The sequence below is a fragment of the Thermomyces dupontii genome (assembly GCF_041956625.1).
Source record: "Thermomyces dupontii strain NRRL 2155 unplaced genomic scaffold VTN31scaffold_5, whole genome shotgun sequence".
NCBI classification, from domain to species: Eukaryota; Fungi; Ascomycota; class Eurotiomycetes; order Eurotiales; family Trichocomaceae; genus Thermomyces; species Thermomyces dupontii.
In genome coordinates, this window is record NW_027192311.1 from 436618 (window position 1) to 463443 (window position 26826).

Consider the following 26826-nt stretch of genomic DNA (forward strand, 5'->3'; position numbering starts at 1 on the left):
GCAAGTTGTGTTAATGGAGTTCAGAGAATTCTCTTCTTTCTAATTAAATGCAACTACGAGAGAAGTAATCAGTAGTACTCTCAGAAAGAAATTCCGTACAGATTGTTGTTTCTTGCTGTGACCGGTGTCGATGTGATGGACTTTGCCGTCGAGTCTCCGATCTGCCCTACAATCCCAGGAACTCTTTCGGAAATCTACTGTCTTTTTTTTGTTGCCTGGTAACCTCAAACAATGACAATGTTGCTTATTGGCGAGTTACTTGAATAGTCTCAAAGAAATACAGACAATGTTCTTGAAGCAAGAAAGCAAGACAAAGCCATACTACCGTCATGGTTGGGGCCAAGTCACTTCTACTTGAGTGGAAAAAAGCGGCCAAAAAGGTACATATCCAGAAACGAATTCCGTCAGTCTCCTAGAGTAACACCGAGAATCAAATACAATCAATGCTGATGTCAAGTAATAAGTCTGATGTTGGTTTGTGCTTCTACATGAACTCACCAGCGGTGACCTAGCCCTAATCTTGCATTGTCTCAATTGCAGGGTGCCCACAAGTGTTGGGTTCGGAGAATGGACTTCTTCACTCGATGCAGAGGCCCCCAGTAAGGTCCTAGTACATCATCTCAATTTCCAGTGGCGATATGTGCGAGTACGAATAGCGATAACTGGAAGGCTGTGTCACGTTCGCCGTTCCTACGTTGCTCACGAACATGGAGGGTATATCTCGAAACCATGAGATCTGAATGGTATGATTACGAGCAGCACTACCAACCAGTGCTATGTGGGTACATAGTCAGGCCGGAAATGAGCAGGTTATACGGTATCGAAGGTGTCCAAGGATGGAATCGGCACGAAAGCAACCTTATTTGTATTTGGCAGCTTGGCTTGCTTGGAGTACGAGTAGGTAAATCTTGTCTAGCAAGAATGCACGATTGAGGCCGTATTTTGTTACCTGAAAACACAACTCGCCGGGCCGAATTAGACAGGTCATTTTTCGAACGCATGCTGAGGCCACAAACACGTACAGAGCAAACACGTGTATAAGCAACTTATTGATAGATCTTTCTGCTGAGACGACTCGTCAGGCCCCTACAGTAGTTGCAGCAGCCATCAACCACGGAGGACCGCTTCCGCATGGGTCGTCATCCAGACAGCGACTTCGATTGTCTGTCCGTACTATATAGTTACCACTGCAAGCTACTCGTACTTGAGTGACTTCACCAATGGAAGATGAAACGAACCCAACTCGTCCGTACGAGTACTTGACCTCTGAATCCTGTATTTAACCCTGGTTAGGCGAGTCTGATGTCTGAAGTCCGGAAGTACTACATAATCTCTGACTAACGGTTGAGTTTGACGTTCAGAGTAAGATTCGCGGATCGCGTCAATCGCACGAGATTCTACTTACCTAACCTACTTAAATAAGTAAGTTACGAGTCGCGCTAACCAGAGCGTTCCGTGCCATCGGATCATGACTTCCAAAAAGGCATCTACCTCAAGGCATCTCGACAGCCTGATTGGCTGTCAATCACATCGAGGCTACCCACTATTAGTATTTACAGTATGTAGTACTCCGTAGAGGTTAGCGTTCACCAATAATGGAATCGGTCACTAAAGGTCTCTCTCAGAAAGAGAGGACCTCCTGCCTGGTTCCTGTTTGTCTCTTCTCACAACTCCTGAGCTCTGTTGAAGGCTTCAGTGCCCTCAATCTCTTCAGCAAGCCTCTGATCATCCAATCTCTCGATTAATAATCCATCTCACCATGTCTTCGAACGGCAAAGGTTACACCTACAACGGCTCTGGCGCCAACAGCCAGGTAAGATGAACCCTACTACGTAAGAGATTCGATTGAGGGGCATAGATCAAGTTCGGCTCATGCATCGCCATTTACAGGGCAACCACTGGTGCTCCCAGAACTATGGTAGCAACGTGGCCAACCCCAATAGCTATCACAACTCCAACAGGTACGGACACAACTTGGCCATTGACCTCCCTCTGTCGACGAGATCCGTCTGTGACTTGACCTGAGAATGTTTCCAGTAACGGCTCCTACTACTACAGCAACCCTAACGGCAGCACCTACTACAACAATGGCAAGGGTGGAGCTTGGTACACTCCTCCGGGTGGGAAGAAATAAATGATTTCATTCACTCGGGGCCTGTCAAGACTGTTTTCTGGAGAACCTGTCAAAGTTGTCTTGCAGATGTATTCTTTATGACAGGCAGTTTTCGGGATTCGGCTTCCTTCGAAGAGTGATAACGGTGCAATATAACAGGTGTGGCGTTGCTCCGCACTTGTCACAAGGCGAATACATGAAGTAGCTTGCCCACAGCCTCTCGGGAGAACAAAACTCGGCAATTGCAGCGAAAGCGGCTTCAATGTCTTTGGCCCTTTTGGGGATGTACCTCCATCCAGCAATGACGGCATATGTTCCGCCGTTTGATGGAAGAGGGGATCTGTCCGGCGTTGGGCTGGAGTTAGAGCTTATTTTTGTTTCCATCCGTCTGCGAAGCATGGTTTCACACCTTCAGGAAAGACGAAGGACCGCATGCCTTGGACAAAACGCTCGCAGGGAGTCCATTTGACTCGAGTTTACTGTGGATTTGATGGGGGCTCGCGGTGCTTGACTGCTTGGACAGTTGTAGGCCTATACAGTACTTACTCTTTTTGGCCATTCAATCGTGGATTTCATCAAGATAACCCGAGAACTTGGAAGGCGCGATGCCGGGAAGCGTCTTGTATTTTTGGGCTCTACACCTACTCGTGCTCCAAGAGGAAGTCAGCCTTTCGCCGCTCGCTCCTTTCCGTTCTCTACTTCAACCTCAAACTACCTAGATTATAGGTACAAGGCATCATGATGACACTCCTTGACATTGCTTCTCATCGGTGCATCTCACCACTGCGTTTACATCAACTGATGATCATTTGTACATTCTATTTTCATCAACAATAGCATGGCTCCACGTGCTGCTACGAGCCTACGACCAACTCGGGTAGCACCGATCAACGATTGGTTCGCGTTTCTAAATCCCTCGGCACCAAGTCAGTGACCATGGCATTGCGGGCAGAGCATACTGTCGATGCTGACCACTCGTCAACAGATTCCGTGGGAAGACAGTCTAGACAGTCGTACAAGGGGAACCATTTCACGCGCATGCGGTTCTCCTGGAAACGACCCGGTATTCCAGGGAGCACTGTCAGGGATCTGGGCAGAGACAGAAACGGGCACTGTGCGTATATCATGGCTTTGGAGCCGATGTATTCGCCATCTACCTACGGAGTACATCTATTGGGCGTACCATCGAGCACTCCCAGTGATCGATGCCGACGACACCATCGAGGATATGGCCATTGCCAAGGCCTTTGTTCTTGGAGAATGCTTCGGAGATCACGCGTTCCCAAAATGCGGGAATTGATGCGACCACCGGGAACTTGAAGTTCTTCAAGTGTTTTGATACGGACACGACTGGTGCTAAATGCACATGACAACGCGCCCGAAGTAGCCGAAATAAATGATCTTCTAGTGGAATTGTTCGTCTAGCATGGTAGGGGAACGAATCCGCGGGACGACAAAACCCTTCCAGCGCCGTTTCTTCGAGAACCGCCTTTCATCACAATGTTTGTCAAATCCACTTCCAGTTGCAAGTGAAACAGGAACCCCAAGTTATACAAGAGTACTGTCCTCTCACAATCAGCTCAGCCGATAACTATTCGCTATCTGTAGACCGCTTTGTCCATGTGTTTGTTGAATATAATTGATCCGACCTCTCAATGCTCATCACACTTGTTCACCTCTGTGCTTCGAGATCAACCTTTTGACGACCAAGGGCTGCTTTCTGTGACAGCCGGCGGCATTCACTGCCGATGGGAACAATAACTACCTACCGAATTCAGGTTGTAGGTTTAAAACAAAAGTACTTTCGAATCGCAGCACCGTCTGGTGAAGTGTGAAAGAGGACGAAAAAAAGATACTTCAGTATTCCGTAACGGGGAGTCGAACCCCGGGCTACTGTGTGAGAGACAGTGATGTTACCGCTACACCATTACGGATTGCTTGTTAATGACCGACCTTTTGAGTCCTTACATGCGATTAGCAGATTTTGCAGCCAACAACTCGATGAGATCGATGAGTTCGATAATCCGGACAGCCAACGACACAGTTTCAATCACCGAACCCAATATCAAGACTTTAACCGAACTTGGATTTCATTATTGGTGACCAGGAGAAGGAACAGAAAGGCCTCAGGCGCCAGTAAAAAAGTATACATGACAGATAAACAATACCAGCCCGAACAAATAAAAAACAACAGAAGACGGAACACTCAACTGTGATTCTAATACAGAGACCACTCTGGGAGAAACATAACAACGATTAAGAGAGATATCAGACATGGACAGAATTCGACAAGCCCGTGATGCAACCGGCGGAGATAGATAAAAGAAAGAAGGACGGAATAGAAAGGTTTTTTTTTTCTTTCATTCCTGGCGAGTCCGCTTCGCCCCGTGAGGATTCCAGTTTCCATCCCCCCCTTGGTTCTGCTGCTGGAAGAACCCGGAGTTGAAGTTGGGGTTCTGGAAACCGCCTGGTCCTGGGAATGAGTTAACAGCGTTCAGAGGATGACCGTGGCGAGATGGGGTAGACGAACCTTGCATTCCCATGTTGCCCATCATCGGGTTCATTCCACCGCCCATGGGGTTCATGCCCATTCCTCCCATGGGATTCATGCCCATGCCCATCATATTCGGGGCCATGCCGCCGCGACCGCCGCGCATCCCTCCGGGGCCACCGCGCATCCCTCCACCCATCATATTGCCGCGGTTGTTGAAGCCGCCAAAGTTCTGCATGCCGCCGCCCATGGGCCCTTGGAAGCCACCACCACCCATGGAACCGCCGCCCTGGAAGCCTCCCATCGGCCCGCCAAAATTGCGGTTGCCGTATCCCATGTTGCCGGCCATGCCGCCGCGGTTGAAGCCTCCACGACCACCCCGGAAACCGCCGCCCATGTTGTTCATGCCAAAGCCCATATTTCCCTGCGCGTTGAACCCGACTTGCTGGGCAGGGTTTTTGCGTGACGGCGCGTCCTTTGGCAGAGTCCGGAACGGATTCTGGTGCGGGTTTGCGTAGCTCGCCAGATGTTTACGTCCAACTTGTCCGCTGGCGGCTATGGATTCGATGTGGCGTTTGGTAGCCGTGGAGGCCTGCGGTGTCGTGAACTCGACATATGCTTGTCTGGATGGCCCGTTAGCCTCAGAAACGACAACATGTGACCTTGGCACACTGTTCTCTGAGCATACCCTTTGCTCTTTCCATTGACCTTGTGTTCACTGAACGTCACATCTTTGAGCTCTTCCTCGACTCCGGCCTCCTTGGCCCATCCTCGGATATCATCGTCGGTAGTCCACCATGCCAGTTCGGACACGAAAAGGGCGGTCGTGGCGTCGGGATCGACCGGCCGTCCGTCCGACGAGGATTCGTTCCGTGTCTGTCCCTGTTGTTGTTGTTGGCTCTGAGACGGGTCGTTGGTGTCATAGATGCCACTATCTGCGCCCGCTGCTCCATTGGTAGCCGTCACGCCTTCGGTACTGTAGTCCTCCCCGTCTTGTTTTCCATGCTCGCCCGCTCCATCCCCTTGACCTTCCTGAGTATCGAGTATCAACTCCTGATCCTCCTTGTACTCGCCCTGCTCATTCCCATTGTAGCCTCCATCACCGTAGATGTCAATGTCAAAGTTATCGTCCTCGGCCATGGTCACGCGACTAGATCACAGAGGTACGGTATGGCAAGTGAGAAAATGCTGCTTGGAACACTTCTTGTTTCTTTGCTTTTCAGGTTTTTGTTATGCACAAGCTTTGTTTTCTCTCTTCTCCCGGATGAATCAATATGTGTACATGTCTGTCAGTCAAGATATCACATTAGTAAACAGCGAGACATGATCTGATAGCCACGAAGGAAAAGAAAAAAAAGCAACGAATGGTAAACCCCACTGCATTCCCAGCAGCTGACCGACATGTGCATAGTGACAGGAAGACAAAAAGAAATACGTACAAGTTGGACCACGGTCGCAGGAAGAGAAACAGCTTGCTTGTTTTCCTTTTGTTCTTTTCTTTTTTATTTTTTCTTTTTCAGTTGATCTGTTCAACTCAAACACCGTCTCGAGCAATGATCAGCCAGACTGCCTTTGATGGCAAGTGCAGGCGTGTGGAAGAAGTAACAAGCTTTTCAAATCTCAGAGAAGAGGAAATTCCGACAGAGGTTCTGGCGCCCTCAAAGCTGCTGGCAACACAGTGGCAGCCAACACATGAACCAAAAAAAGAAAAAAAAAATCCCTGAGACAAGAGGAACGAATAAAATGAGAGAAGATTAGTAGCTAGAACAAAGCACCAGGTTGATTCGAGATCAGCTGGTGATGTTCTTCGCGTGGATTTGAGGAGAGGACCGGGATGGCGTTCGTCTGACGCGATAGGGTTACTGCACGCGAATAGCACCGTGAAACAAGGAGGAAAGAAAAGAAATCACTGGAGAAGACAACGTAGAGGTCTCTTCGATACGTGACAGACGCAGTTCGAACCCATGAACCTGACAAGCGATGCAAACCAGTGCCAGGAATTGATGAAAGATGTTGAGAACCAGAGATTTGGTCCAAGAAGCTCAGACATTCTGTGGTCGGAACGGATTTACGTATTTCCCGTGTACCCTGGCCCAGGCCCTGGTAGGCCAATAAATAATAACACTAATGCCAAGAAGAAATATACGGTCCAAGTTAGGAAATTTCATGTCACGTTACGCGGGAGTGACGGGACTTCCCCATTTGCATGCATCAGCTTGCCGGTGCATTGCTATATACTTCACTGACAGATAGAATCCTGAGCATGTACAGTTATCATAGGTCATCCTGAGATTGCCATTGAGTCATTGATGGGAGCCGCACCATATTGACATAATGTACAATGACATATATATGAACACCGTAGGGGGGATCACATTATATCAGCCAAGTACTCCGAATAGAGTTCGTTCATTGGATTGCTGTGATATTCTTGCAATCGCTCCGTCATCTCGTTTTCCATTGTGCGAGGACTGAATCGCGAATGGAACTTGACTCTGGAATCATAGCTCATCCCCATGTGCGGGACACCTTCGTCCTTCTTGACTCCGTCACCCCATGAAAAAAGGGTGGTAGTTCCGGTGGACATGCCCCAACCATCCCACGAGGTAGCTAGAATGTAATCAGTATACAAACACATGTGGTAGGGATCTCATTCTTGACTTACCGGCCAGGACAGGGGCATAAGGATGCCAACTTGCGTCACGAACACATGTTTTCCACTCAAGTCCGCGGTCATTTGCCAAAACATAGCCATAGTCCTCTTGTCGAGGACGGGTGTTGCGTGTACACTTTTGCACATCGATGATCGCCGCCTTTGTACCATCGAGGTTGTACACATACACTTTGCCGTCTGAGCTGCCCGTATACACATATCTTGAGTTTGTGCTTCCGGGAGGAGAGAAATGGCACCGAATCAAGGTCTTGAGCACACGGTGTCCGCGGAAGGTGACGACCGAGCAGTCCTGGGGATGCCTCATGTAGTCCTCTTCAAGATAGGACATGAATCGATAATCAAAGCCGGTCGTGTATGAGTGAATGTCGGCTTTGTCGAAATCTGCCGTAGACATCATCTTTCTCAAGTCCCAAAGCTTCATTGACTGGTCTTTGCCATTTGAGAGCACATAACGACCATCCCCTTTACTGTCCACATAGGTCACGCCTTCAGTGTGGCCGACAAACGCACCAGCCTCACGCCGGTCACTCATGGACCGTCGATCCCAAACGCGGATGGTGGTGTCGTCAGATCCTGAATACAGGATATGCGGCGATGACTTGTCCCCAAAACACACCGCATTCACGTCGTCCTCGTGATTTTGCAAGCGAAGCACACTTTGTCGAGTTTCTAGGTCATACACTATCACTGAGCGATCGGATGTGCCTGCGACTACCTCACGGCCATCGCCGGAAAACCGTAAAGAGAAGATCTGAGGTGTGATAATGTTAGCTTTGCGTGATCATACCAGAGCAGGTAAGTAGAACATACTCCAAAATGACGGCTTAATAACAAAGTTCTGGGCTGTGACGAGTTGCCAAAATCGAGCAAAATCGGTTCCGACGAATCATTGGGATCCGTCGGGGCGAGGGCGGCCTCATGATGCATGGAACTGAATGCCAGGTACTTGTTATCTGGGCTGAGCGTGGCATCCGTGATGGTCCACTGGCCGAACGGAAATGAGACCGCTTTGTAGTATTTCCACTCGTATGGATTCAACGTGTCATACAATCGAACCCTGAAGTCCTGGGAGCAGCAAAAGAAAAAGTTTCCGTCTTCTGAGAACTGCCCGGAGTAACATCGAGAATCGTAATGGAGGATCTTGTCAGGACGTTTTCCGGGGATCAAGTCCTTTCGCACAACTGTCAGATGGGGTGGCATTATCAATTCAATGGAGAGAAGTCATTTTACCTGGAATATTGAGCGTGTGTCTCTTCTCTGTCCACTGTACCCGCCGAGTCCCAGCTCGCGCCACATCAACCTGTTGGACAGTTTCTTCTTTCTTAGCCTGCGAGTGTCCAAGTAGTGCGGATTGTTCCCATAGACACCCGATGCCATTAATTTTTGACCATTTTCGCTTGGAACTTCGGGAAACTGATTGCCCGACGGTCGATCGCGGCGGTTTCGGCGAAATCGATAGGCTCCTTGTTCTGCAAAGAAAAAATCATCCTCATCGGCTTCTTCGTCGGGGTCGAAGGGTGGGCCGCCCATGAACCCATGCGCCTGGGGAACTCGTCGGAGCCCAGTTGCAGCAAGGAGTTGGAGGATCTCCGCAGGATTTACTGGTCGTAGTGTCAGCGGCAGCCACTGATCTTCAAAGAAACCGGGGACAGAGTCGGGCCTCTCACCTCTCGCGAAGGGCCCCTGCCCCGATGAGGGGCCCATGCTGCCCTCATGGTCATGATCCGGGGGGTCCATGACGAATTCGATGTAAACGTTACCGAGGCCAGCGTCATCGGAATCGCCTGCTTGATGCACCACGAGTTACGACGACGGTGGCCAACGAGGCTGGAATTTCGTCAAGCACTCACCGACGAAATTAACCCGACCAAACAGCGTGCGACCTTCGTCTAGTCCGTCGTCAAACTGCTCGTCATCGTACTGAGAATCGCGCGCGTGATCGGGATCGTGGTCCATGCTCTGAAGGTTCTCATATACGTTGCCAGTGTCGGGCAGGATGGAACTTGCGAAACGCGGAATATATGATAGGATTGACCGCTGGTCGGGACTCGGGACGCAGCAGGCTGTTGGGTCGATCTCCGGGCGGGGAAATACATAGTTTGTAATCTCCAGGACGCTGGAATTCGAAGAATGAATTTGGCCACGCGTTGGCGATGCGGACTACAGAGACAAAGTCCGCGCCAAAATCCGATTGGTGAAGTGGACGTTGGATGTTTATCAATCAATTCGGATTTCATCCTTTCGTCTCAACCCAGATCGAAATGCCGAGTACTACTTAACTACTGTATGACAGATACAGATTACGAGTACGGATACTCATCGGTAAATTACGGCAGCTGACACGTGAGTGGGTAAACTTGACGATTCCATATCCCCAGTTTCTTGGCAAGTCGCCTCGGAAAAACTAAAAACCGAGAGACCGTTGCCCCGCTGGGGTCCAGACATCGAATGTCCTCTCCAACGGGGACATTCTAAGCTACTTAACCTTCGCTGCCTCCGTCTGCTTGTGTGCACAACCCAGGCGCGGTCTACCCATTATTGTGAGTTGCATCATCTTCTGTTACCCAAGCACGAGAACGTCTCCATCCTAGGCTTCGTCGTCTTCGGCGTCGTCGTCAGCACCCCCAAGTCTTCTCCGTTCCATCCAAGCTTCAGATCACTGCTACCCATGTCCTCGAAAGCGCAAAACCGCTCAAGTTCTACAGTTACAGCTTCGGAAGCACAACAACGATTCAAGATGCAGTCCGTTCCGGATGCGCGTCAGCAGACGTTCGAAGAAATATACGGGCCACCGGAGAACTTCCTGGAGATAGAGGTACTCCCTCGCTCGATCATCCAACCTCCTCCCGTACCAGTGACCGAACGGGAACAACTAACGCCGGAACGAACGAACCTTCAGGTGCGCAATCCGCAAACCCATGGCACATCGCGCAATATGTACACTTCCTATGAAATCGTCTGCCGCACCAACATCCCCGCCTTCAAGCTGAAACACTCGGTCGTCCGCCGTCGATACTCGGATTTTGAATACTTCCGCGATATCCTTGAGCGGGAATCCTCGCGCGTGACGATCCCGCCTCTGCCCGGAAAGGTCTTCACAAACCGCTTCAGTGATGACGTGATTGAGCATCGAAGGGAAGGTCTCCAGAGGTTCCTCCAGATTGTTGCCGGGCATCCGCTGCTGCAGACGGGGAGTAAGGTCCTGGCGAGCTTCATTCAAGGTATGAATGTCGAGTTTTAGATTCATTATCGGACCGATGCTAATGGTCGATTCATAGATCCGAACTGGGATCGCAATGCTTGGTGATGATCATCACTCGGTCATCCACACAATACGCTGTGTCGATTCAAACTCCCTTCAGACTGCCCGCTCCTCGCACCTACTTTCCCTCCGGTCACGTGTCATGGCATACTAACGTAGTCTTTGTTTCTGTCATTCCTTTAATCGGTTCTGGCGCAATTGGCTGTGTTCGAGCGATTCTTTGCAAATTCTTTTGGAGACCTGGTGTTTATAACTTCGAGGTGTACTTTCACGTTTCTTTTAGCTCTTAATAACATTGAGATATACATTGAGATATCAGACAACCGGTATTTTCGATTTCAATACATTCCAGAAGCATACAATTCGTTCACGGGGTATCTCCAATCGTTCCAGACGCTTTTGATCAAAAATCCACCAAAAATCCTCGCAAACTTAGATAAATTTCAACTAAGATCTTCCCACACCAAGGGAGGCAATGTATTATCCTCCCACATACCCTCGGCCTGTGAGTTACCAGGGACTGCATACGTAGAATGATGACTGTCTTCACCAAGAGAGAGACTAGCACTGCCATGACTGGACGATCCCGACGGCGGCGGTGGCATCAACGCGGGATCGACGGGCCCTAGCAGCGCATTGACACTCGATTGGCCACTGCTCGCTATAGATTTTAACATCTTCCTCCTATTAGGAAGTGTGAGCGACGACGGTGCGACTGGCGTCGAAGACGACGGCGGCTCAGCGCGGCTTGGGTTGGACGGCTGACCCGACGGCACGGATTTCGATACAGGAGAGAGATCACCGACCTGCAACTTTACCGTGCATCCTTCCCGATACACATACGGGAGTAGGTTACGGAAGCGATCCCGCAAATCGGTTGCGCGGCGGTGGGACAAATTGAGGCGTTTGTCCTGTTGGATCCGCGTCCAGCGGAATCCATACATTGCGTACCCGGTGAGCAGCGCATTGTCTTCTTCCGACGTGAACCGTCGGCGAGATCGCCGTTTCGTGTTGGGTTGAGCACGCGGTTCCGGGATGCCCAGAGACGCAGGCGTTGGTTTCGACTTGTTCGCCGCGTCCGCCCCGCCTGGTTCAGACTTTGATGATTGACGTGAAGTTGACTGTTTCTCGGAATCCGTTGAACCAGCCGAGTCGCTGGGATCCAGGTCCGCGTGCTCCGTTTTGATGAGATCGATCGGCTTCGAGTCCGCCAAGACCTCGGCAAGAATGGCCTGGAGCTTTCTGATGGCTTCATTCTGGTTAGTTGCCTTGTACGCCCAGGGGCAGCAGACACGGAATCGATCCTTGAGGTTAGCAGCACTGCGCTTGTTGAATTTCAACTCTGGTTGCCGGAGGATCTCTGCCCAGTTACCGATGCCACATTTGATTACTCCACGAAGGAGATCTTTGGTCTCTTCCTCCGTCCACATTCGCACATTTTTGCGTGACCTCCCGCGAGTCCGGGGAGACAGTGGCTCGTCATTGTTATCATGGTCTTGACGCTGAGGAGCAGCGCTAGGGGCGGCCACCTGAAGTGCGATATTGTTCTTGGTGCATTTTGAGGTCCATTCGGACTGTTGCACGTCGGTTGGACTCTTCTCTTGAATTCCCGGGCTGAGGATTTCTTCCAGTCGCCCTTCCCGTCGACCAGGATTCCCTGTTGGCTTTTCTGACTTTTCCAACTCGGATGCTCGCTTGTCGAGAGCTTGCGGCATAGCTCCAGGCTCGATAGGAGGAAACAGAGCAGCATTTGGCGGAGGTTCGTTCAACCCGTTGAGAATCGTGAACGGTCCAAACGGCGGCGGTGGCTTTTTCTCGCTTTGCGTCTGAGGCACCGGGAGTTGCAGAGTCTCGCCCGTGAAATGTTCCCCAGGGACATCCAAGCGTCGGCGTCTGGTCAAGCCATCCGACTCAATGGATGCGTAGGGCAGTCTCTCCACCGCCCGGAGATTGATAAAGGCCGGCAAGATCGTCCTCGGTGGCGGCTGCGTGGTCGACGACGACGGATCCGTTCTGGGATCGCCGTTATTGTTTGTGCGAGCCGCAGTCAGGAACTCCTTCAAGGTCGGAAGCTTTGCCGGCAAAGCGGAGGCGGTGGAAGGATACGGCGGCGTGGAAGTTGGCTGCTGCGAGGCATGATTCAGGTTCCCTGACTCGAACAGCGGCAAGGGCCGACTCTTCTCGGCGGTCGAGTGCGGCACTGCCGGCGCCGGCGTCGGGGGAGGAGCAAGAGACGGGATGCGCAGGCGGGAAAGTTGGAGCTCGTCGGAGGACGACGAGTTTGCATTTCGCATCATGTGGAAGGCCGCCGGATGCTGGTGTTGTTCGACATGCGCAGACGTTGACCCATGGCCAGTAGCATAGGGTGCTTTGCCAGCAATTAGTAGTATTCAATCTGGAACTCACAGTGGGTGCGTTTGCCCTACATGCAGGTTCACGCCTTTTGAGATGGCCATGGGAGGACAGCTTTTACGAGTCGGAATTGCCATCATCCAATCACAGTAACCGTGCTTAATAAGTCACTGAAAGTTAGTTAAAGTAAACACTCAAAAACTGATAAACATGGTCAACGATTTGACGTCGATTGTGGCTGGACTTTCATGAAAAAGTCCTATTTCGAGTTCAATTTTAGTTAGTTAATTGTAAATTTCCGGATTAGGGCTCTCGTCCGTGATCTCCCCATTCTGCTCCAAACCAGAATTTGGCGTCTCAAGCTGCTCATGCAACTTCATTCATGACCACAGTCTGGTCGACGACCATCAACAGCTGAATGGTGGTACCCTGTCCTATGAACAACAGTAGCTGACGACTGACAGCTCGTCCAGAGCGCCGGCTGTGTTCGGATTGAGGCCTATATGCATGTCCTAACAGGGCTTTTATGGACGGCAACACATTCTTTGAAGCAGAACGTCTATCGTCGTCGTCGTCATCGTTGGGAGAATTTCTTCGACGTCAGCTCAGGATATAGGCACCACTCAGCAGATCTCAACGAATCAATGCATGCATGGATCATGAAGCTTAGCTGGGAAAATCCACGCATGCCCACTGATCAATCAGCGATTCCCCTCTGATTGAAACTACGGAGTACTATATACCCCCCGTGCAGGCTTTGGCCCAGACTGCATCCTTCGTATTCCAGCAGGAGTCCTCACCCATGTCGACAATATTCCCTACCTGGCCTCACATCCTCTTCGCCATCCTTGAGCCGCTTTCACTGTCAGTGTCGTCTAGAACCTGGGTAAATTAAGTATGTAACCTGTTAGCAGCATCACTGATGGCCAGTCCCACAGAATCGCCGGCTTCCTCGGGACTCTCATCGACACTCCCAGCTTCATCGCCGGACAAACATCCCAGAGCGGAAAACCTCCTCCGCATCCCAGCGTTTTCGCGCTGACCTACCAGTTGGGCAATCTCTACCTATTACTTGCCATTCTCGGGGTTCTCACCGTGTATACCGCCTCGGAGCCCCGGGTACTGCGCAATTATCTGATTGCGCTGGCCATCGGCGACGTAGGTCACATCTATGCGACGTACGTCGCCATGGGGCCTAGCGGGTTCTGGGATGTGGCCACTTGGAGTCCAGTGGCATGGGGAAATATTGCAGTGACGGGGTTCCTGTTGATGAATCGGATCGCGTACTTGCTGGGCATGTTTGGCTATGCGCGGGATCCTCGAATGAAGGAGAGTCGAAAGGTAGAATAAAACTGTGATATGTGTTTCATAAGATGTTGATTACTATCGTGAGGGCAAATTACAACGTCAATCTGGTCATCGTCGTTTTTCGATTGGTGTGGCAAATAAACGGGATTCTTTGAGATTGAACAGATGTGCTACCTACTTATCGAATACAGAATGCATCATTGACAATATATAAATCGATGATCGGATGTGTTGAACATCACGACGATATATGATACTGCAGTCTCAAGTTCTTCGACCAACTTACTTTGTCTCCACGCTGGGAGAGATACTTCTCCATTCCCCTGGCAGAGGAGACGCGCCAGCCTGCATCTCGGCATCCCGCACAGTCAAGATGCGATGTTTACCGCTGGCAATGCCCAAGGACCGTTTGACTGCCTTCCAGCTCTCCACCACCGCCACGTACACAACCAGAGCACCAACAACAATGCCCCATTCCCAAGTGATGCCGTGGTGCTTGAAGACAGCCCGGTTGATGACAGGAAGATATATCACCGGGAACGTGATCACGAAGCCCGCCATCACGGCCCAGAACAAGAAACGATTCCGCCAGATGACGGGGAACACCGAGAACGGGCCGCGGTATCGGACCGGATCCATGTTGAATAGAGACCGGGAAAAGTGTTTGACCTCCCACGCTGTGACGAGCAGGAGGAATGTCAGGGTTGCGTAGGTGGTTGCCCGTGCGCGGAAAACGACGTCGCACGTGTCATTGTATCCGTTGTTACAGTCGATTCCTAGCTGGCCCTGTCCTGGCCCGTAGCTGACCGCCACGTATGCTGCCAGACACAGGACGCCCATCGCAGTGCCGTAGATCATCTTGTCGACGATCAGCTCCCAGGTGAAGACGCCAACTTTGAGATCGTGCGGCGGCCGATACATGATGTCGGGTTGTGCTTCCTCCAAACCAAGACCTATCGCGAGGAAGGAGGACGTGATCAGGTTTGTCCAAAGGATCTCGAGCGGGGAGAGAGGAAACACCGATTTCCCGTCGTCATCCTTGAATGCTAGGGCAATCAGCAGGAGTATCACTTGAGATATGTTTGATATCAACAAGTGCATCAAGAACTACAACAGTCAGTAACCTTCCAAGTATGAACTCAAAAAAAAAATAGTTGACTGGCTTTCGCACCTTTTGTATATTGTCAAACAGCCGTCTTCCCTCTTCAACCGCTTTGACGATTGAAGAGAAATCGTCATCGGTCAACACCATGTCCGACGCTTCTTTGGCCACATCACTTCCCCCCTTCCCCATGGCGATGCCAACGTCGGCCCGACGAAGCGCAGGTGAATCATTGACACCATCTCCCGTCATTACGCAGAAAGCGCCCCGTCGGTGCATTGCCTCCACCATTCGCACCTTTGTCGACGGGCTGCACCGCGCGACGACCAGGGGGAGGGATTCCATTTGATCGAGCTCAGCGTCGGTGAGATCATCAAACTCTGCCGCGGTCATGATGGCCGTGCGAGGCAATGCCGACGGCACGTACTTGCGGAGAATTCCCACTTCATACGCTATGGCGGTTGCCGTACGGATGTGGTCTCCCGTTAACATGTGCACGGTGATGCCTGCCATCTGGCATCGAGCTACCGCACCCGCCGTCTCGGGGCGGGGCGGGTCGTAGATGCCGACCAGCCCGAGAAATGTGAGTCCTACCTCGGCCAGGTCTCGGTTCATGTAATGGTCGGAATCGGCTACAGGGACGGATTTCATTGCGACACAAAGCACTCGCAGTCCCTCGCCTGCCATCTGCTCCGCCTGGCTCTGCACCTCAGCCTTTTCCTTCTCGTTCAGCAACATATTTGGCACCAGAACTTCTGTGGCGCCTTTGGTGTAGACTTCGTTCATGTTGGTCCGGTTGTTGTGATAGACGACAGACATCCTCTTTATTCTGGAATCAAATGAATGCTCGGCAATGAACTCGAAGTTGCCGTCCTCGAGCAATTTCGGCTTTCCATGGCCGAATCGCGTAGCCAGAACTTGCAGGGCAATCTCAGTCGGCTCTCCGACCGCCACCCATGTCGGAGATGCAGCAGCCGCAGGCTTTTGCGCGGAGTCTGCCCCTTTGGATTCCAAACTAACGGTCGACAGATTGCACAGAGCAACCGCTGTCAGGAGCAATTTCCAGTGGTCGTTGCTGTTGATGTTCGACGAAGTTGCTTCCACGTCATCGATCCTGGCCGTTCCACTGCCTGGATCCAAAGGATTCCCCACGTCCTCAATCATCATGGTACCGGCCCGGGGTGTCCAGACTTGACGCACCAACATCTTGCCCTGCGTCAAGGTACCGGTCTTGTCCGAGCAAATATTCGTCACACCGCCCACAGCCTCTAACGACTGCAGTTTCCGGACGATGACATTCCCCTTGGCCATGGCCTTGGTTCCGACGGCCATCGTGATGGTGAGTACGGCAATTAGTGATTCTGGGATCACCGCTACTCCCACCGAGATGCCGTAGATGAGCACTTCGCCCTCGAGATCAAACAATGCCACGGAGAAGACGATGATGACCAGCAGAATGGCTAGAGCAAACAGGAGCAAAGCAAATTTGCTCAGCTTGACCTGGAGAGGGGTGCCAACAAGACCCAAGATGTTGATCAAACTGGTGCGTAGTCTTGCCCAGGCTCCTGCTACAACCCCCCCGGTGGGAGAGTTGTTGCCCTTCTCACGGAGCAGCTTCGCAATCTTGCCCACCTCAGTGGACATGCCCGTGGCGACGACGATGCCCTTTGCGCGACCCTGCGCCACGGTACTCCCAGAGTACGCCATATTGCAGCGGTCTCCGATGGGAATCTCCCGATTTTCCAGCACGATGCTGGGTTTCTTGCTCACGGGAACCGATTCACCGGTGAGTAGGGCCTCGTCCATCGACGTGTTGATCCCTTCAAAGAGCCGCATATCGGCGGGGACGACATCTCCGACCGCTAGCTGCACAATGTCGCCTTTGACCAGCTTTTCGGCCTTGATCGACATTAGCTTGGCATCGCGGATGACCCTGCATACCGGGGCAGAGAGCTGCTGCAATGAGTTGATGGTTTTCTCTGCCCGATAGTCCTGGACAAAGCTAGAAGCAAGAAAAAAAGCATGTTAGTCCACGTGCGAGGACTCAGAATAAAGCTAATATTTCACTTACCCGACGATGATGTTGAGGGCGATTACCGCTGCAATCACGCCCCCTTCGATGTAGTCTGAAATACCAAATGACAACCCCATGACGATGACCAGAACCTGGTCCGAGTTACTAAACGCACGCTTCCATGGCTTGCTTCAACCACAGTGCAGAACATACCATCGTGAGGCTGTTGGACACCTGTCTTAACAGAATTTCCCAAGCGGAAACCCCCTCTGCACTCTTAACCTTGTTAGGGCCATCTCGCTCCAGGCGAGATGCCGCTTCGGCACTAGACAGTCCATGATTGACATCTACACGGAGATGGAGAGCTACTTGATGGGCGGGGAGAGTATGCGCGTAGACGTGGGTGTCCTGCTCGTCGTAGACGTCTGCGGATACGGCAGTAGATGTGGTGGTTGATTGCGAAAGGGTTGTCGCCGGTGTTGTCTTCGACTCTTGCAGGGAATCTACTCGACTCGTCGCGGGTTGTGGTCGTGATAAACTGGGAAGGTCCTCATTGGAACCGCATATAGGAGGCTCCGTCGATTCTTCGACATCGGGGGACGCAATCTCTATGCCCATTCAATTGGCGTTCCTGCACCGCGGGGGAGGTATTTGGCAGCGAAAGGACGTGATCGTCTGGATTCCGCTGGGAGACAGAGAAGAATGCCGGAAGAGGGCGTACGACAACCGGGATGTCGTAAAAGCTGGACACGCCTTACTTTTCCAGCACCAGCGGCAGAGTACAACCCTGGATCCCGAGAGTCTCGGAAGCAATCGACCGTGGGTCGGTGCAGAAGGTGCTTACGTATGAAACTATATACCGACGGAGTTTCTGGTCTTTAATACATACAGTATCCCATCGCAGCGACATGCATCCTACCAGTCTGGGTCAATGCTCGCATTCGACGAGGAATTGCTTGGCGCCAACCGCGACTGAGATGAGGGGACAAGCAAGGATAAGCGATGATGGACGATGGACTGGCGGATGTCTGGACCTGGTTATTTCAGAGCAGATGGACGAATCACCACCGGACAGCCAGTCGGGGAATGATGTTTGGTGATCGCCTAGTTCCGGAACTTGCGCCTGGATTCGCCAATGCTTGCCCACACTCTCCGCAACGCAATCAACGGTCCATGTTCTTGGGTAGGGAGGTTATCCATTAGGGAGGGTTAATTCTGAGTTTCTGAGCGCTTCCAACCTCCACCCATATCAGTGGCTGTGCTCTTGGAAGGGGATCCCGGGGTCAGGCATGGGCCACATTGCCGTTGGGCATGACGTAATTTCTCTTGTCGTTGTGGCGTCGGCAAGGTCAAGAATCTGACTTCTGGGCATGGAGGCGAAAATCATGAGTTATGGCCGTACGGAGTACTTGATTGGAATAGGGCTAACCCTAGCGGCCCTACCTACTTTGGCTTAGGCGAACTTGGGAACTGGCCTTCAATCAGATGACCTGGACCAAGGCTTCCAAGTTCAGAGCCATCCTTGAGAAATCCTCCATCCTCCGTAGTCCGTACATACAGTAATACTATTGTATGTAGTGAAAGATCACCAACATTCCCTCGACAGAGTTCTTGCAGCAACAGCGCGGTTCAGTCGCTATCTGCGGTTGGCAAAATTGGCAACGGTGGCATTTAGGAAGACTTGATGCACGCCTCACTGCTGGTCAGTTTGCCATTGGCCATCGGCATCTGCCCACTGCGAACTGTAAAAGGCTTCCAACACCAAATCGGTATGGAAATGGAACTGCACTCGCTGTCAAATTCTGAGCCCTTTTTCACACACCCGAATTGTCAACATACATACTCGTCACACGGTGTCATGTCGTGGAGATTCATTGCTTGCTAAATAATCTGATAATCAGGGACGAGCGCGAGCCAATCAGCGAGCTTCTGCATTCTGATCCTGCCGAAGCCAAGGAGTTGAGCGGAAGTTTTCCGCCATTTGCAAAGACTGAATCTTTGCGACATGCATGCTGTGACACTGCTGCTCCCGTTCTTGAACTAGCCTTCTTCCGACAATGACAGGCTCGACGGTGACGCTTTCGCCGTTGGATCGCGCCGATGGCTCTGCTGCATACACTTGTCCGTACACCGGGTTGAACATCCTGGGCTCGGTCAATGGTCCCATCGAGCTGCCTGGCCGTCGAGACGCGCAGAAACCCGAGGAAGCCACGCTGGAAATCCTGGTCAAACCGGCAACCGCGCCCAGCGCGGTCGGCGAAAGGTATGCAGAAGGGATTCTCAAGAGCGTTCTGGGGAGGATCATCCTGGGGAGAGAAAAGGGATTTCCACGACGAGGGCTCGTCTTGACATTGGTGGTTCTGGGTGGCCCGACCGAGGAATTGATGGGAAGAGGACAATCGGTGAGCAGAAACACGGCAACGACCGACTTTGAGTTGGGGCCTGGTCACTGATCCAAGACAATCTCGGCAGTATATACCGGTCTTGCCGGCCTTGCTACACACCGCTCTCCTCACGTTACTCTCGGCCGCTATTCCGTTGTCGATGACCTTGACGACCACCGCATTGGCAGTCACTGCAACCGGGGAGATCGTCGAGAATCCGTCCGTCCAGGTAATCAAAGACGCCGCATCCCTCCATGCCCTTGCATTCTCGTCCAAGGGGCACCTCCTCATGAATGAAAGTTCCGGATGTTTCGATCTCGACACGTGGGAGAAGGTGCATGACCGTGCATATACCATCTGCCGGGACCGCAAGCCTTCGGACAAAGACGGAAATCTGGAAAGGGTGCTGCGGGAAACGGTGGAAGACAAAATCTACCGCGACTACGCCTATGTTATCAATGCTGCATGATTTCCGCGACGTATCACATGCGGCTTTGGTTCATTTCTCTGGCTCATCTGTGCGAAACATGAGCGACGATAATGCCCACGGTGACATGTCGGATGTCTAAACGGTAAGAGAGCGGCAAAACTGGCCGTAATTCAGCCAGACGTTGTCATGGGTTTCTCTGAAGGAACTCCTGCAGATCTGCGGATTCGCACAATGACTGAACGACTCTCATGCACATGGTCAAGGAACGGGCCGGACGGCGGTTGAGCCGCGTTTTTGGTCTTGTCGGTCAAACGTTTCGCAACACGAGTCGTGTCACTGCATCCGCTTGGCCGACACTAAGTATTGTCAGTCCAAATGCGATGATCTGAGAACATCATTTTTTGAGGATTGAATTTAGCCGAGTCAAAAGCGGGCTCTACTTCCGTCGGGCCATTGATTAGATGAACTCCGTACGAATCGTCAAGTCGTTGAGGGTAAAACGTGCCATCGACGGAGTAGAGTGATGCTTGGATTGGCAATTGGTAGACACAGCAATGATTCTGAGTCCATGCGTTTCCTCTCTATGTACCAAAGTAGTCGAGTCTGAGCTCCAATGTTTAAGATGGAATGGAGCTAATTGCAGCGTGTGACAGAATCGGTTGGATCTGATATCCCCAGGATTCTGATGCACGAGCCAGCCCAGCGAACTGCTGGAGGCAGTGAGATGAAACTTTCATGCGGTGGGGGTGTGCATGAGATTCTGAAACTGGATGCTGTTGGATTCTGCTCGTTGTTGTTATGCAGAGGGTAAAAAAAAAATAAGGGGCTGGAGTTGAGCTGTGACTATATCTAGACCAAGGTTTTCATCCCGGCAGTTGGCAAGCTCTTTGGACTATCGACGTTGCTTGAACGATTGATTCGTTCCTGTCGGCGATAACTTAGTCGGAGCCTGGGGGCTCGATCATCATCCTCGTCGACAACTACTTAAGACTTCAGCAGTCGGGCAGGGACCGACACTCTCCAGCACTTCTTCTTCTTCTTTTCGACCGGGCTCCTGCAGGTTCGGGGGCCAACGGATTAATAATAATAATAATAATCGTTCTGCACGCAGACTCTATTAATCATTTAAGACCTGCTATTAATAAAGGTTCGCCTGGAAAATTCCACCGAGACGTGGGGGATGGAGCGGAAAGCTGACAGAGAAATAGGGTTAACTACTGAGTTACTTAACCGTGCTCCTAATAAACTATCTTCCAGCCCCTCGGTCACATTCGTTTCCTTGGAAGACGCAGCCCGTATTCTCGCAAGGCACCGCTAGTGGACGGTCCGAATCGTCCGGTGCCCATTTTCCCTTGGCAATCACCGGCCGGTCATTCCGGGCGATTCATCTGCCTTCGTCGTGGAGAAGAAGGAGGAGTAACTCCGAGGGTCAAAAAGTCCGGTAGTCCCGCGGAGCGAAGACCACCGCCATGTCCACTCCCCCAAGTCCGCCGCTCCTCTCGTTTCCAGCCAAACCGCGAGACAGTCGTGAAAAGCGTCGCCGGCCGTCTCTGACTATTTTGACAAACCGGGATTCCGCCGACCGACCTGGGTCTTTTATCTCGTCGCGAGTCAACAGTACATCACTCCGGGAACATGAACATACGATGCCTGCGATAGAAGAGGGCGGTCCATCGAGAAGATCGTCGTTGCCAGAAGACATGCAATCCAGCGCAGCGTCCCGTCCTCGGGAAGCAAGTCAAGCAGCACGGCCCGGCGAGGACTCAGCCTCGATCGCGACCGCGCCCGCACCTTCTTTCCTGCCTCTGCGTCCCCCGCGCTCACTTGGAGATCCCCGGAAACCCACGCTGCCTCCCATCGACACGATCCCGCGACAAACCATCATGAAGGCGCTGGCGTCTCGACCACCAATGTCTAATGCACCATCACTGCCGCTGGCGGCCTCCCTATCCGGCCTCATCAACGCACAGTCTAATAATCATAATAATAATAATACAAGCCCCTCCACGGAAGAGAACGACACCACTCGCAAATCCAGCAATGCGACGTCGCAGACTCTCTCGGCGGCGCTGGCGAATCTGCAGTTCAGCAACTCCGAGGACAAAGACTCGCTGACAGCCCGCTATGCGCTAAAGTCGCCCTGCTTCTTCCACCAGCGGTTCGACGACGCTGTCAATATCCAAAAGGTTCTCGAGGAGATTGCCGATGATGAGTGGCTGTCGCACTCGCGGCTGGTGCAGACAGCCACGGGCGTTCGAGAAGTCTCGAAGCAACTTCAGCGCAGGCCAATCAAGCGCGCGGTGAAGACGGTCATGATCATCACGAAGGCACGGGATAATAGTCTAGTCTACTTGACCCGCGAGCTGGCCGAATGGCTGATCAGCACCCCGAGATACGGAAATGACGTGGGAGTCAACGTCTACGTGGATGCTAAATTGAAGACCTCGAAACGGTTCGATGCCCCTAGCCTGATTGCAAAGGATCCCCGTTTCAAAGACATGCTTCACTACTGGACCCCGGACATGTGCTGGACATCGCCGGAAAAGTTTGATCTGGTTCTTACCCTCGGCGGTGATGGAACTGTTCTCTTCACGTCCTGGCTGTTCCAACGCATCGTTCCTCCGGTTCTGTCCTTCTCTCTGGGAAGCTTGGGGTTCCTGACGAATTTCGAGTTTTCCAAGTACCGGGAACACCTAAACCATATCATGGGCGATGGTGGGATGCGAGTGAACTTGCGCATGCGGTTTACCTGCACGGTGTTCCGTGCTGACCGCAGCAAGGGGGCTGCCCCAGGAGACGTGGAAGAAGGCGAGCAGTTCGAAGTGCTCAATGAATTGGTCATCGACCGGGGCCCTTCTCCTTATGTTTCCAACCTCGAGCTCTATGGCGATAACGAGCTCTTGACCGTGGTGCAAGCTGACGGCTGTATCTTCTCCACACCGACCGGTAAGTAACTGGGAAGTCTGTGATGCATGGCTTCAAGCGCTAACGATGTGCAGGGTCTACGGCATATTCGCTGTCCGCCGGCGGATCTCTCATTCATCCTTCTATTCCCGGCATCCTCTTGACCCCAATCTGCCCCCACACGCTTTCCTTCCGACCAATGGTTCTCTCGGATACGATGCTGCTCCGGATCGCTGTCCCAGTCAATTCCCGCTCGGTCGCCTACTGCTCCTTCGATGGCAAGGGACGGATCGAACTGCGACAGGGAGACTACGTCACCGTGGAAGCCAGCCAGTATCCATTCCCCACCGTCGTATCCGGAGGCGGGGAGTGGTTCGACAGCGTGCGTCGAGCATTGCGGTGGAACTCCCGCGGTAGCATGCAAAAGGCCTGGGACGGCGATCAGTCCAACGAAGAAGACACCGAGTTTGATATTGATTTTGACAGCCCGGCGACCGGGACCGACAGCGGGATTGGGCCGAGTGAAGACGGCGACTCCTGTGGCACCGGCTCGGCGAGTCCCATGCGCCGGCAGCTGAGTTTATTGAACATGTAGCGGGGTCGCCATATATGATTTTGCAGTTGGCACATGATCTGCTGTACATTCCTTCAATCTTTCATGACGTTGAAGCGATGTCTAGTTGGCGATCTGCTGGAGTTTTGGTCATGACGTTCATTTGGGTTCGACGTTAAAGCAGACTTTCGGACTGATCATCACTGGATCGGCGTTTGTGGTTTCTGTCTTTTGGACATAGTTCGATTGGAAAGCGCCTCGGATTGATACAATACATACAAGCAAATGAGACACCGACTGTGTGCATTCAAGTACTTTGATCCATACTGTAGTCGATTCGGGTAGCGATGGTAGTCACTGTCTCATAGAATCGAATTTGGACGATGAGTGGAAACACCAGCGAAACAAAAGAACGACTCTTGGTGAGATCAGGGTTTGCGTTATTATGAGGAGAAATGAGCAATCCTACCTCGCAAAGCTCTCCGAATCGGAGAATCTGGTCATCAAGCTTAATAATTCAACACATCGTTAGCGATTTAAGATTCTTGAATAACCTCATGTCTCTTCGACTTGTGCATCAACTACGATTTCATAACGAAGTAGTACCTATCTTCTGACGCCGATTGATCCCGATACCTACAGTACGACAGTCGTCCCCACAATCAGATTTGATTCCCGGACAAGATCGCAGCAGCTGTTTTCATTCTCTGTCCAACGTTGGTAGGAAAACAGTTAACCCCCCCTCCTAAGTCACCATGGTCAGTTTTCAACTTCCCGATAATGCCCAAGTCCTGGATTGTGTGACCAGCAGTGGCTAATGAAACCCAGCCTCATGCGGATGCGACTCAATTCGGCCGAGGGTTGTCGAAAGCCCAAGTTTACAAGCAGCTTCTAGAGCAAGCGCAGGGTCTGCTCGCTGATCAGCGGAACTGGGTAAATAAATCGCAATTGAGTCTGTCATGCTGAGTGTATCAGGTAAAATCGCTGATGCGGTTATGGCTCTTGGAACTACTAGGTCAGGTACGATGGGAAAAAAGAAACTGCCTCTCCTGCTGGACTCGGTGTCTGACGGCTTTCCTACTAGTAACCTCGCCAACGCATCCTCGCTACTCTGGCACGCTTATGCTGCTCTCCCCGAGCCATCTTCCTCGGTCAACTGGGCCGGGTTCTACATCCGCAGTGATCTCTTCCCCAGCCGGGCTTCGTCACAATCAAGTACAACCGCGAGTGTTCCTCCCTCCGAACGGAAACTCCTCCTAGGGCCATTCCAGGGTAAAACCGCCTGCCAGGAGATCCGGTTCGGTAAGGGGGTGTGTGGCACCGCGGCGCTGAAAAAGGAGACGGTGGTCGTGCCGGACGTGTTGGAGTTTCCCGGTCACATTGCCTGCGACGCTGAGAGTCGCAGCGAGATTGTGGTTCCGATTCTGCATGAGGGGGAGGTATGCTTTTTTTTTCTTCTTCCGCCAGAATTCTCAGACGATGAGTAGCAAGGACTGATCGACTGACTGGTATAGACCGTCGCAATCATTGACATTGACTGCACGAAGCCGAATGGCTTTGACGAAGTGGATCGGGAGTATCTGGAGCAGCTCGCAGATCTTCTCGCCAGGAGCTGTGACTGGTAAATTCATATTGTTGACTGCGATCAGTTATGTCCGGGAACTCCGAATTCATTCCCGGCGTTGGTCGTTGATCATACCGTATGACTGCTAGTTTGAATCTTACCATGAAGAGACTCCTCAATGGGATTTGCCGACCACCCCTGCTAGCACGAAATCATACGCTGATCTGCAAACAAATACAAATCGTAACAAACAATCTGAAAAATACAAGCAGAACCAACAGAACGGTAACAAAACTTTCTTCTCCACACCCCGATCTATTTAACCCATCCCCTCTCGAACCCGCAAGTCAAAAGCATTGGCAAAAGCACAGGTGTTCACTCCGCGCTGTTAGCAGGACCGCCGGAGTCCTGCTATTTTCTCTGCCTGCGAGGCGGTAGTTCTCTTTTTCTCTCACCATCCAAGGATTTCGGGTGCCGGTTCCTCAGAACCCAGACCCGCCATGGCCTACTTCCTCTGCGCTTCTCAGCCGAACAGGCAGCTCTTCGTCAACTTCTTCTTCGCAGCAGCTGCTCGGTAGTCAGCTCGCAAGCTCTGGTCAAGATCAATCGATCGACCCTTTATTTGACTTTGAGTCTCTCCTGCCTTCGTCCAATTGTTCAACGGTTTCTCCTTCGCCTTCTCTAGCCTGTCCGGGTTACTCGACGCAGCACTCGGACTCGCCGGAGAGTCAAGTTCTGTTTGATTTCAACTCGTTTGATTGGGATTCGCTCTCGCACGATCCTCCTTTGGTGATCGCTGATAATCCTAGCCAGACGACGACGCCGCTTGTTAAAGACAGCGTCTCGTTTGACTTGGACCCGATATTCCAGCAGCTAGGTGAGATGTCGGACACCCTGCTGCTCCCACCGTCGACGGCTGGCCTCGAGGACTCCTCTTGGGTCCAGCAGAGTGCCAAGGCCTTCACCACAACGACTGTCGCGTCCCCATCCACCAATACCCTCGACAAGCCTTCTGCTGCTGTGCCGCCCCCTTTACACCGTCATGAGTATCCGCCCATCGCAGCCAAGCCGTCCTCGGTAACTTTGCCAACTTCCTCCGGACCCTCGTCGTCAGTGCCCGCGGCTGCGTCGACCAACACGAAAAAGCGCACACGGCTCGAGAGTAACTCGGCGCCGTCCAGCAATGATAGCGCCCTCGATTCTGAGGAGGAGCGCATTCTTGAAAGACGCCGTCGCAATACCTTGGCGGCCCGTCGGTTCCGGCAACGCAAACAGGATCGAGTCCTTGATTTGGAGAGGCGGTTGGCTGAGGTGACTAAGGAGCGGGATGAGTTGAGGTTGCAGGTTGCTAAGTGGGAGGGGGAGGTGATGGCCCTACGGAAGTTGGTGGAAATGAGGGATTAAGAGTCATGTACTGTGTTGCATGTGGTGACTGGTAGGGTAATTGTTGGAGACAGTGATCAATGGAGGATCTAATATAATTGCATGAGTGAATACGGAGTACTCTAAGTCTTTGTTCCGCACTTTGCAGCAACAATGCGTAGCACACTTTGAATCGTCAACAACCTCCCGACCAGCCTGCTGTCACCGTATCAAAACCAGTCAAGATCCTGTACGATTTCCGGACATGTCAGCACGATCCATGCAGCACATATATTAAATGAGAAACCACAAC

General features: G+C 52.0%; 13 protein-coding genes and 1 non-coding gene across 14 annotated transcripts; 9 read left to right on the forward strand and 5 right to left on the reverse strand.

Annotated features, from left to right (window-relative positions):
* Nucleotides 1-1759: 1759 nt before the first annotated feature.
* Nucleotides 1760-2134, forward strand: VTN31DRAFT_5422 (uncharacterized protein; the record flags this gene model as incomplete). The annotated part of the gene is made up of 3 exons (XM_069405920.1): nt 1760-1813; nt 1891-1961; nt 2038-2134. 3 exons carry the CDS (start codon nt 1760-1762, stop codon nt 2132-2134), a joined length of 222 nt encoding a protein of 73 aa, XP_069259579.1.
* An 817-nt stretch (nt 2135-2951) lies between these two features.
* On the forward strand, nt 2952-3433 carry VTN31DRAFT_5423 (uncharacterized protein; the record flags this gene model as incomplete). Its single annotated transcript, XM_069405921.1, has 2 exons — nt 2952-3039; nt 3099-3433. 2 exons carry the CDS (start codon nt 2952-2954, stop codon nt 3431-3433), a joined length of 423 nt encoding a protein of 140 aa, XP_069259580.1.
* Nucleotides 3434-3976: 543 nt separating this feature from the next.
* VTN31DRAFT_t62 lies at nt 3977-4047 on the reverse strand. The gene has a single exon. It is a non-coding gene; the product is annotated as a tRNA-Glu (tRNA).
* A 426-nt stretch (nt 4048-4473) lies between these two features.
* VTN31DRAFT_5424 (uncharacterized protein) lies at nt 4474-5744 on the reverse strand (the record flags this gene model as incomplete). Its single annotated transcript, XM_069405922.1, has 3 exons — nt 4474-4586; nt 4644-5227; nt 5293-5744. 3 exons carry the CDS (start codon nt 5742-5744, stop codon nt 4474-4476), a joined length of 1149 nt encoding a protein of 382 aa, XP_069259581.1.
* Nucleotides 5745-6975: 1231 nt separating this feature from the next.
* Nucleotides 6976-9234, reverse strand: VTN31DRAFT_5425 (uncharacterized protein; the record flags this gene model as incomplete). The annotated part of the gene is made up of 6 exons (XM_069405923.1): nt 6976-7214; nt 7270-8029; nt 8089-8448; nt 8509-8879; nt 8946-9062; nt 9129-9234. The coding sequence occupies 6 exons, from the start codon at nt 9232-9234 to the stop codon at nt 6976-6978; spliced, it is 1953 nt and encodes a 650-aa protein (XP_069259582.1).
* Nucleotides 9235-10015: 781 nt separating this feature from the next.
* Nucleotides 10016-10585, forward strand: VTN31DRAFT_5426 (uncharacterized protein; the record flags this gene model as incomplete). Its single annotated transcript, XM_069405924.1, has 3 exons — nt 10016-10093; nt 10178-10499; nt 10557-10585. The coding sequence occupies 3 exons, from the start codon at nt 10016-10018 to the stop codon at nt 10583-10585; spliced, it is 429 nt and encodes a 142-aa protein (XP_069259583.1).
* A 398-nt stretch (nt 10586-10983) lies between these two features.
* Nucleotides 10984-12837, reverse strand: VTN31DRAFT_5427 (uncharacterized protein; the record flags this gene model as incomplete). The annotated part of the gene is made up of 1 exon (XM_069405925.1): nt 10984-12837. The coding sequence occupies one exon, from the start codon at nt 12835-12837 to the stop codon at nt 10984-10986; it is 1854 nt and encodes a 617-aa protein (XP_069259584.1).
* A 473-nt stretch (nt 12838-13310) lies between these two features.
* VTN31DRAFT_5428 (uncharacterized protein) lies at nt 13311-13611 on the forward strand (the record flags this gene model as incomplete). Its single annotated transcript, XM_069405926.1, has 2 exons — nt 13311-13313; nt 13366-13611. 2 exons carry the CDS (start codon nt 13311-13313, stop codon nt 13609-13611), a joined length of 249 nt encoding a protein of 82 aa, XP_069259585.1.
* Nucleotides 13612-13694: 83 nt separating this feature from the next.
* VTN31DRAFT_5429 (uncharacterized protein) lies at nt 13695-14242 on the forward strand (the record flags this gene model as incomplete). The annotated part of the gene is made up of 2 exons (XM_069405927.1): nt 13695-13756; nt 13831-14242. 2 exons carry the CDS (start codon nt 13695-13697, stop codon nt 14240-14242), a joined length of 474 nt encoding a protein of 157 aa, XP_069259586.1.
* Nucleotides 14243-14482: 240 nt separating this feature from the next.
* Nucleotides 14483-17934, reverse strand: VTN31DRAFT_5430 (uncharacterized protein; the record flags this gene model as incomplete). The annotated part of the gene is made up of 4 exons (XM_069405929.1): nt 14483-15307; nt 15372-17304; nt 17374-17468; nt 17530-17934. 4 exons carry the CDS (start codon nt 17932-17934, stop codon nt 14483-14485), a joined length of 3258 nt encoding a protein of 1085 aa, XP_069259587.1.
* Nucleotides 17935-19373: 1439 nt separating this feature from the next.
* On the forward strand, nt 19374-20169 carry VTN31DRAFT_5431 (uncharacterized protein; the record flags this gene model as incomplete). The annotated part of the gene is made up of 2 exons (XM_069405930.1): nt 19374-19718; nt 19789-20169. 2 exons carry the CDS (start codon nt 19374-19376, stop codon nt 20167-20169), a joined length of 726 nt encoding a protein of 241 aa, XP_069259588.1.
* Nucleotides 20170-21599: 1430 nt separating this feature from the next.
* Nucleotides 21600-23629, forward strand: VTN31DRAFT_5432 (uncharacterized protein; the record flags this gene model as incomplete). Its single annotated transcript, XM_069405931.1, has 2 exons — nt 21600-23076; nt 23130-23629. 2 exons carry the CDS (start codon nt 21600-21602, stop codon nt 23627-23629), a joined length of 1977 nt encoding a protein of 658 aa, XP_069259589.1.
* A 953-nt stretch (nt 23630-24582) lies between these two features.
* VTN31DRAFT_5433 (uncharacterized protein) lies at nt 24583-25212 on the forward strand (the record flags this gene model as incomplete). Its single annotated transcript, XM_069405932.1, has 2 exons — nt 24583-25026; nt 25102-25212. The coding sequence occupies 2 exons, from the start codon at nt 24583-24585 to the stop codon at nt 25210-25212; spliced, it is 555 nt and encodes a 184-aa protein (XP_069259590.1).
* Nucleotides 25213-26033: 821 nt separating this feature from the next.
* On the forward strand, nt 26034-26555 carry VTN31DRAFT_5434 (uncharacterized protein; the record flags this gene model as incomplete). The annotated part of the gene is made up of 1 exon (XM_069405933.1): nt 26034-26555. The coding sequence occupies one exon, from the start codon at nt 26034-26036 to the stop codon at nt 26553-26555; it is 522 nt and encodes a 173-aa protein (XP_069259591.1).
* Nucleotides 26556-26826: the final 271 nt, after the last annotated feature.